The sequence below is a fragment of the Bison bison genome, unplaced genomic scaffold, assembly GCF_000754665.1.
Source record: "Bison bison bison isolate TAMUID 2011002044 unplaced genomic scaffold, Bison_UMD1.0 scf7180017864322, whole genome shotgun sequence".
NCBI lineage: Eukaryota > Metazoa > Chordata > Mammalia > Artiodactyla > Bovidae > Bison > Bison bison.
This window is the reverse complement of record NW_011494894.1, coordinates 1,088,650-1,098,661: the sequence shown is the minus strand read 5'-3', so window position 1 is coordinate 1,098,661 and position 10,012 is coordinate 1,088,650. Positions and strand designations below refer to the sequence as shown.

General features: G+C 50.0%; 1 protein-coding gene across 1 annotated transcript in view; it reads left to right on the top strand.

Moving 5' to 3' along the window:
• Positions 1–7,913, top strand: part of BATF3 (basic leucine zipper transcription factor, ATF-like 3) — an 11,006-nt gene extending 3,093 nt beyond the window's left edge. The window contains exon 3 of the mRNA XM_010853035.1: positions 7,264–7,913. Coding sequence (XP_010851337.1) covers positions 7,264–7,449 — 186 coding nt within the window. The 3' untranslated portion in view covers positions 7,450–7,913. The remainder of the gene's footprint in view (positions 1–7,263) is intronic.
• Positions 7,914–10,012: the final 2,099 nt, after the last annotated feature.

The window sequence follows — 10,012 nt, the reverse complement described above, 5'->3', positions numbered from 1 at the left end:
TGAAACTGAAGTGAAAGTTGCTCAGTTGTGTCCGACTCTTTGCAACCCCATGGACTATACAGTCCATGGAATTCTCCAGGCCAGAATAGTGGAGTGGGTAGCCTTTCCCTTCTCCAGGGGATCTTCCCAACCCAGGGATCAAACCCAGGTCTCCCGCATTGCAGGTGGATTCTTTCCCAGCTGAGTTAGGGGATTTTTATTAATTGTATTGATTAGTTCAGAAAGCCTGGAACTTATTCTGTATACCATGGAAGGTAACATGAATATTACAGCTTCAAAAAAAAGAGATGGGTCTCTCTCAATTTCTGTCATTGTGGGATTTGATAACCAAATGAACTTGACGTCTGGGAAACTTAAGGGTGGTTCGTCACATTTTCTCCTGCCTAATCCCTCTTAGAACAGTGGGTGGAGGACCCTTCATAGCTTGTTCTGCTATCCATAGAAATAACCGTGCCAGCTGCCCTTTCCAGAAACGGGGCTGATTGCTCTGAAACCCAGGGCCTCCACAGAAGACCACGGCCTCCCCTCTTTCTCTGGGGAGCTGCCAGGATGGATCAGGATCACGCACCATGGCGAGTTTTGTTGGGAAACACAGTGTCAAGGGGGCCAGGACAGTGGTTCCATCCGGACCACACAAGCCCTTTGCCGTCACTAGCTGCACACAAGTGTCGTTGGTCGCTGGTGGCAGTAGCCACCTTGGTGACTAGTTTTCAAACTTTGACGAACATCTGCACATTGACAGTGAGATGTCTGCTTCAGGTGTGTGGTGATGAATAGTTCGTGCTCCAGTGGGTTGCGGGCAGGGGACCTTGCACACTGCTGTGGGTCACAGCTGAAAGCCCCACGGGCTCCCTGGGGCTCCCGGGCCACGTCTAGGTTGGGAGAAGTAAGAGGTGATTGGAAACCTCCTCCTCAGACTCGGAATGCGGCCAGCGCGTTGGGAGACATTGAGGGGCCATGAAACCCACCACCACCTGGCAGCCACAACTGCCCTGTGATTCCCCGAGGAGAGGAGCCCACCCATCCTAAGAGTAAAGTAAAGCGGGGTTTTTTTGGCTAAACCTGCAACCTGTGGAATTTTAAATTCCTGGACCAGGACTTGAACCCACACTGCTCTGCAGTGGAAGCATGGAATCTTAGCCAGTAGACCGCCAGGGAAGTCCCCTTGAGTAAAGCCTTTATCCCATAAATTCCTCTATCCCATCTTGTGGGCTGCCATTGCTAAATATCTCCATTTAGCACGAGCTCTTTATTTGCCTTTCCTGAGCACTGTGAAGGGGAATATTTAGAGCAGGATGTGTTTAAAAATTCCCACCATCCTCTCCTGCCCACTCAGTTCTTGAACCTCTCTTCCCTCCAACATGCAGAAAGGTCTCCTCTAGTCCCAGCTGTTACAAGTCTCTCAGGCGCCCTCCTCCTTCCCCAGCTCTCCAGCGCCAAAGATGGGGGAGCTATCTCATCAGGCAGGACCCCCCCCCCCAAGGGCAGGTTGGGAGGGGCGCCTGGGCAGGCAGAGCCAGGGAGAGGCCAGGCTCACTCTTCAGGGTTGTCTGAGTTCCCCCGCGGGCGGGTGTTTCTGGAAGCCACACTGTGGTGACCAGAAGCGGTTCCTAGCATGTATCTGTGTGCCTTACTGTTCACTGTGGCTTTTCAAGTCACCCAGTCAAACCACTTACCCTTCTCTTGGGGATTTTGAGCCCGTATTCATCTCTGAACACTAGGCACACGACCTGGGTCCACATTCACAGATGGGAACCCAAGAAGACGGTCCGGGTCTCTAAGGCCTGTTGCGAATGTGTCAGAAGTGGGTCACACTGGTTCAAGCCAGGCACCCGGAGATGTCAGACTGAGAAAAGATTTTGAGCCAGAAAAGGAAGGCAGCAGTGCCATCCTCAGGAGCCCTAAATGTCACAAACTGACAACTGTCTTGGGCAATATGATTGTGGTGTGTGTTGCCCTGGTGTTTTCAGATATTGCGTGTTCTAAGAGAATGCTTCATGTCAGTCCTCAGTGGGTTTAGAAAGTGATGATGACACTAATTTGTACCGCCCTGGGCTGGTGACACAATTTTTCTGCTGGGAAGCATATGAGCTTAAGGCTTGGGAAGAGACTTATTGTAAAATCCTGAGTTCGAGTAGTCCTTTCCTGCTGGTAACCACCATGGGGGAAATTTGGGCCCAGGCACTGCCAAGCAAAAGCAGAATTTCTATCATTGCGTGAGAGCTGCGGCTGATCTTGGGGTTAGGGATCAGGTCCCAAGTATGTATGACCTTGGAAGAGTCGCTGTACCTCTGAGCCTCGGTTGCCTCACTTGTGAAAGAGGGTCTGTGTCCTCCTGATGGCCTTTCCCTTCCCCTCATTCCCTTCCCGCCTTAGTTATCATCTCTGGCCCCTGGTTCCCACATACCAGTCTTTGCGTCAAAGGCATCTTAGACTCCAAATCTCTCCCCACCCAGACAACACCTCAGTCCTCAATCAGCCTCTCTTAGGTGCTCAACCAGGGTTTCTCAAGCCCAGTGCTATTGACATTTGGGGTCAGCTGTTTCCTCACTGGGTTGGGGAGGGTGTCCTGTGTACCCTAGGACATTGAGCAGCATCTGTGCTCAACCCTCTACCCTCTAGAGGCAGTGGTGCCCCCTTTGCAGCTGTCACCACCCAGGCTGTCTCCAGCTGCTCCCAATGTCCCCTGGGGACTGCCAAGATTGCCCCAGTTGGGAATCACTGCCCGAAACAGCTTAATTTCCGAGGCAGAACTTGGATTTGCAGTGATTTCGCCACCTCCCATTCTAGTCTCTGCTCTGTGACTGTGTCCTGCAAATACCCAGAGAAGGCAGCCTGGTGACCTCAAACCCTCCCAGGGCAGGAAACTCAAGAGTCAGCAAGATCAGAGCTAGACTGATCATCTCTTTGGAAATAACAAAGGGTCTAACGTTCTTGGCTTGTCTTACACACATATTAAGTCCAGGTGATTCTCCCCAGGCTGAAGAGGGTCTTCCTCATCCCCCTCTGTACCCACTCAGTGTTCCCACCTCCTCTTCCCCACTCCCCTTTTTTATTTTTGTGAAACTGGTCTTGCCTGAAGAAGATTTTGACTTCTTCTCTTTTTATGCCCTCAGCCCGATAAAAAGCCCCCTCTGGCAGATTTATGAATAAAACTTAAGTCCCAGAAGAGAAAGTCCCCAGGGAGAAGGCAGCCAGGGGACCTGCTGGGCGCCCACTCTGTGGCCTTTCTGAGCGGGGGTTTGGGGCAAGCAGAGGACTTAGGCAGTGTGGCCCCCGTGGCTTCCAGAGGGAAAGCTCAGACATTCACGAGCATCTTGCCACACAGTTCAGTAACTACACAAAGGCATTTGGAATATTCTGCCCCAGGAAGGAGTCTGTTCTTTGGAATCCAGTTAAAATCTTAGCTCACTGTGCTGTCCTTAGTTTCTCAGTCGTGTCCGACTCTTTGCGACCCCATGGACTGTAGCCCACCCAGCTTCTCTGTCCATGAGGACTCTCCAGGCAAGAGTACTGGAGTGGGTTGCCATGCCCTCCTCTAGGGGATCTTCCCCACCCAGGGATCGAACCCAGGTCTCCTGCATTGCAGGTGGATTCTTTACCATCTGAGCCACCAGGGATGGGACCATTCAAACGTGTTCTCCATTTTACTTGGAGTGAAGAGCATTTCCAGTTGCAGGATGGAGTGTGTGTGTGTGTGTGTGTGTGTGTGTGCACGTGTTGTGCACGCTTGCACACATGCATGTGCAAGCTACCCAGAGCTATAGTCTCTCTCAGCCTCTGCTGTGGGCAGGCTCCCCGTGGTGCCTGTGCCCCCATGCCCTCCTCCCATCCAGACCCTTCCAGCCCACGGAGGGCCTCTTGCTGCATTAGGAGACTGACTTCTGACTCCAGAACTAGAGCTGGTCAAAGCCCAGACGAGAGTGTGGGGAGCTGGGGGTGGTAGGTCTGGGGGAGAGCTGCAGGCAGATGTGGCCAGCTCCCTGGGGGAGCCAGAGTCATCCCCGGACAGCCTGCGGGCACGTGGGTGAGGCCTGCTGCCATGGACAGTATTCCAGGCCACCCTGAGAGCCTGCCTTGGAAAGACAGGGGGCAGAGGGACAGCTTCAATAGCCTCTGCCTGGAACCCCTCTGGGGCCCTTGTTCTGAGCGGGAGGAGGGTGACTAGAAGGGGGAGGCAGGGAGGAAAGAAGGTAAGAGGAGACCGAGGGCAAGAGTTGAGGAGTCACTGATGTTGAGGAGTCGTAGATGTTGGCACTGGGACCGGTCAGAAGGGTTATAGGAGAAGGTAGCAGAGGCTCCTGGTTGCTATATGTTTCTAATCTTTGGGGAGAGACTTTATTTACTATAAGTAAGATTGAACTATGATACAAGACTGAAGAGAACAGATAATGAGAGATGTGGTTTCATTAGGTGCTGTAATCAGGGAAGCCTTCCTGGAGGTGGTGGACTTGAGCTGGGCCCACATTCGAAAAAAGGAAGATAACTCTGTTGAGGAGAACAGCTTTAGCAAAGAGGGAGAGCTGAGAATTTGCATGTGTCTTCATACTTGTAAGAAGATCAGACTTTTTCCGTAATATTTCTTAAACATTACTGGTAAGATAATAAGGTTGGGTCCCCAGCTCAGAAAATGCATGGTACGACAAAGCCTAATCATATGAATCAACCTAGAAATGGTACGACAAAGCCTAATCATATGAATCAACCTAGAAATGGTTGAAAACAGCTTTTCAACAAGATGCAAATGAGACTGTCAGCCTTAAGAAGGTCAGGCTCTGCAAGTGGCCGAGTATTGTAGGACTTACTAATGAAGAGAAAGAAGACTTGCTTCATCAAATGAGGGGAAAACTTAGAGCTGTGTGGTATCACCAGTTCAGGAGCTGACATAATCAATATTCAAAATGATTTTGCTGGGCTGGAAGGTGCCCAAGAAACAGGGTGAAATTCAGTAGAAGTGGATGTAGAGCCCACCCTTAAGCCAAAATATAAAAAAACGGTCATTCAAGCAAGGACGGAGGTGCAGCAGATGCAGGCAAATCCTGCACTTCTCTGCAAGCTCAGGGAGAAGAATCTCTTGAGCCAGCTGGCTTTGAATGTGGGTCCCACCCAGAGCAGACTACCTCTAGACAGCTGCCCTCCGTATGGCCGGTCCCTCCCCAGACTCACGCACTGCACTGCGTTAGGGGAAGTTTGCTCAGAGCCCCTGGCAAATGGAACATACATCGGGAATGGCCTCCAGGAGGGCAGAGGAAGCAGAAGTCCTAAAACCCAAGGAGCCGGGAGGACCTGAGGCAGTTGAGCTCAGAGAACACCTAAGGGGAAGTGGTATGGGGCCATCTCACATTTCAAGAACTGTGATGTTGAGAAAGTATCGCACGTACTCTGTGTGGTTCCATAGGTGGAACCAAGCCCAGTAGGTGGGTGTGAAGGGGAGAAGGATTTTAGATCAGTACAAAGTGGAGCTTTCTAATAGAGCAGTCAGAAGGAAGTATCCTTGGAAGAAGGAGAGAGTCGGATGTGGGAGATGGGATTACAAAGGGAACACTGGGTGGGTTGGGCTAAGGGCTCTCTGATTCCGCCCCCCGCCCCGCCCCCAGTTCTAAGCCTCTGTAAACTCTCATATAGTGGAAACTTATTAGGTGAGTGTTGAAGCAAAGCCAAAGCAACAGGTATTTTTCACTCATTTACTCAGCATTCAACAAACATGCGTTCTGTTCCAGACACTTTTCCGGGTGCTGGGTCTAGAAGAGTGAGCCCAGCACAGACCTTCAGAAGCAGATCAGCAGCTGGGGGCAGGGGCGGCTGGCTGCAGAGGGAGATTGAAGGAGGAAACAGAACAGGCTCCGTCTTGAAAGCAGGACTCCATCTTGAGCCAGACTGTGGACTTTGAGCTAGATGCCCAGGATCTATGGAAATGACATACCAATTGGAAAACCAGGCCCCTAGAAGGAAGAGCCCCAGGGCTTGTACCTAGACTCTCCGTTGCCTGAAAGAATACCCTAATTATCTGTGTAACTGAATAGAATCATACACTGTATTATGCTTATTGGGGTATGACCACAGGCCTATTGATAATTGTCCACTGTTAACTTCCTAGGCTTAAGGCATATGAATCACAGGTTAACTCTGTATCTTTCTTTTCCTTTGTTCAGACTAGTTTCTGGGAATTTGGGGAGGTGGATTTGGGCATGAACACTTGGAGTATATAAGGTTTTCCCCAAAACTGGTCGGGGTCCTTGGCTAAGAGGAGACTCTGCCTTGGGCCTGCCGGTGTAGTAAACTGCACTCCACGATCTGCATTGTCCTTCTGAGTGAGTTTGTTTCCTGGAAAGTGTGGCTACAGCAAGATCAGGGAACTTCCAGATGGATGGAGACATTCTGTGTCTCGATCAAACCAGTTGTTTATGCTTGTCAAAACTCATTGAACTAAACACATAAAGTCTGTGCATTTTATTTTATATGAATTATACCTCAGTACAGAGAAGGCAATGGCACCCCACTCCAGTACTCTTGCCTGGAAAATCCCATGGGTGGAGGAGCCTGGTAGGCTGCAGGCCATGGGGTTGCGAAGAGCCAGACACGACTGAGCGACTTCACTTTCACTTTTCACTTTCATGCATTGGAGAAGGAAATGGTAACCCACTCCAGTGTTCTTGCCTGGAGAATCCCAGGGATGAGGGAGCCTGGTGGGCTGCCGTCTATGGGGTCGCACAGAGTCGGACACGACTGAAGCGACTTAGCAGCAGCAGCAGCAGCAGCAGCATACCTCGGTAAGCAGCTTCCCCCCTGGCTCAGCAGGGAAAGAATTCACCTCAATACAGGAGACACAGGAAACAGCAGTTCGATCCCTGGGTCTGGAAGATCCCCTGGGGGAGGGCATGACAACCTATTCCAGTATTCTTGTCTGGAGAGTCCCATGGAGAGAGGAGCCTGGTGGGCTACAGTCCATGGGGTTGCACAGAGTTGGACCTGACTGAGCAGGTAAGCGCACACACACACACACACACACACACACACCTCAATAAAGATGATTCAAAAAAACAAAGCCCTCATAGAACTTGCGCTCACAGAACCTTTCATCCCGGTGGGAGGGGAGAGACATGAACCAGAGGAACAAACACATCCGAGGGGTGGAGGCAGGCACCGTTAAGGAGAAACTGCCAGGGAAGGAGGTGAGCTTCGTGGCCCACAGTTAGATCTGCGGGAGGATGGAGGAAGGGCACGGGTTTCAGGGCCGATTTTGTGCCTTTCCTGTCTTCCCAGGAGTATGAGTGCCTGGAGCAAGAAAACACAGTGCTGCGGAGGGAGATCGGCAAGCTGACAGAGGAGCTGAAGCACCTGAGCGAGGCGCTGAAGGAGCACGAGAAGGTGTGCCCACTGCTGCTGTGCCCCCTGAACTTTGTGCCCTTGCCGCGGCCAGACCCTGTGGCCGGCTGCCTGCCCCGGTGAAGCCCAGAGACGGCCCCCCTTGGCCCAGCGAGGAGCCCGACGAGTGGGTGTCTTTCACCCTGCCCAGGAGGAGGCTTCTCTCCACATTCGGGTGCCTGGGTCACCTCTTTGGAGCTCGGGGCTGGGTCCTCGGTGGCCCAGCCTCAGCGTGACGCTCCCCCTCCCCGCAGGAACCCGACTCAGGTCCTCCAGCAGAGCCAGGCCTGAGTCAGGCTGGAGTTGCTGTGCTTCTGCTTTGGCAGCTAGTACCTTCCCTTGCAGAATCATTTCCCCTAGCATATGCATAATAAAGGCATTGTCGGGACTTCCTTGGTGGTCCAGTGGCTAAGACTCCCAGCTCCCAATGCCCCTGGTTCCATCCCTGGTCAGAGCACTAGATCCCACATGCCACAATGAAAGATCCTGCGTGCTGCAGCTAAGACCCAGCTCAGCCAAACAAATAAATAAAAATATTAAAAAAGGCATTGTCTTCTCTCCTTTCAGCCAAGTTCTTGGAATTTAGAGACGCAATACCTTTCCTCTTTCTGAAGAGGTCATCTCCTGTTCCCTCAGGTGGTTTTGCAGCTCCTGGGTCTGATTTCCCCTCCTGGTCATCACCCCCAAGGACATATCCAAGCTAGGTGGGGAGGCATCTGGCGGGGATGGGACTCCCTGCCCTGCCCTAGTAGGGTGGCACAGAGGGGTGCTGGGCCTGACTCCTGCTTGTCATATGCTCTGTGTGGCCTCCCACCCTGGTCAACTTCCCCGCCCAGGCTGGACTGTCATGGAAGATTTTCTATTCCAGGCTGACTTTCTCCTGAATCTGTGCACTGTACACTGTTTTCTCTGTACACGCGTTGGTCACCTTCCATTCCGTTAGTACTCATAGGATCAGGCAGCAAGTTTCCTTTTATAGAAGTCTGAATCACTATTGAATGGGAGAGTTGTTCAGTTGCTAAGTCATGTACTACTATTTTCGACCCCATGGACTGCAGTACACTAGGCTTCCCTGTCTTTCATTGTCTCCAGGAATTTGCTCAAACTCAGGTCTGTTGAGTTGGTGATGCTATCCAACCATCTTATCCTCTGTTGCCCCCTTCTTCTGCCCTCAGTCTTTCCCAGCATCAAGATCTTTTTCATTTAGTCGACTCTTCGCATCAGGTGGCCAAAGTATTGGAGCTTCAGCTTCACCATCAGTCCTTCCAGTGACTATTCAGGGTTGATTTCTTGTAATATTGACTGGTTTGATCTCCTTGCTGTCCAAGGAAGTCTCGAGTCTTCTCCAGCACCACAGTTTAATAAAGCATCAATTCTTTGGTGCTCAGCCTTCTTTGTGGACCAACTGTCACATCTGTATGTGACTACTGGAAAAACCATAGCTTGGTCTATACGGACCTTTGTTGGCAAAGTGATGTCTCTGCTTTTTAATATGCTGACTAGGTTTGTCATAGCTTTCCTTCCAAGGAGCAAGTATCTTTTAATTTCATGGCTGCAGTCACCATTCACAGTGATTTTGGAGCCCAAGAATATAAAATCTGTCACTGTTTCCACTTTTCCCCCTTCTATTATGGGACCAGATACCATAATCTTAATTTTTTGAATGTTGAGTTTTAAGCCAGCTTTTTCACTCTCCTCTTTCACTCTCATCAAGAGGCTCTTTAGTTCCTCTTTGCTTTCTGCCATTAGACTGGTATTATCTGCATATCTAAGGTTGTTGGTATTTCTCACAGCAATCTTGATTCTAGCTTGTGATTCATCCAGCCTGGCATTTCTCATGATGTACTCTGCATGTAAGTTAAATAAGCAAAGTGACAATATACAGCCTTGATGTACTCCTTTCCCAATTTTGAATCAGTCTGTTCTTCCATGTCTGGTTCGAACTGTTGCTTCTTGACCAGCATACAGGTTTCTTAGGAGACTGGTAAGGTGGTCTTGTATTTCCATCTCTTTAAGAATTTTCAACAGTTGTTGTGAACCACACAGTCAAAGGCTTTAGCGTAGTCCATGAAGCAGAAGTAGATATTTTTCTGGAATTCCTTGCTTTTTGTATGATCCAATGGATGTTGGCTATTTGATCTCTGGTCTTATGCCTTTTCTAAATCCAGCTTGTACATCTGGAAGTTAGTTCACTTACTACTGAAGCCTAGCTTGAAGGATTTTGAGCATAATCTTGCTAGTATGTGAAATGAGTACAATTGTATGATAGCTTGAACATTCTTTGGCATTGCCCGCCTTTGGGAGTGGAATGAAAGCTGACCTTTTCCAGTCCTGTGACCACTTCTGAGTTTTCCAAATTTGCTGACATATTGAGTGTAGCACTTCTCTTATTTAAACAAATATTAGAGTAGATGAGGAGAGGAGAGGCTATTTCCTTTCCAAGGTCCCAGTCAACTCTACTTTTTCAGAAAAATCAGAAGCAAGCCAAGTTGAAGGAGGCCCCAGAGAGTAAAGCAAAATTCCCCCCTCCCAATTATCTTTTATTCCTGGAACAAAGGAGTTGTAGAAGGTGGAGCCAGCCCACATAAAGGGAACAAGAAATAGGGACAGAAAAGAAAGTGTAAATGTAACCAACTGTAAATGCAGT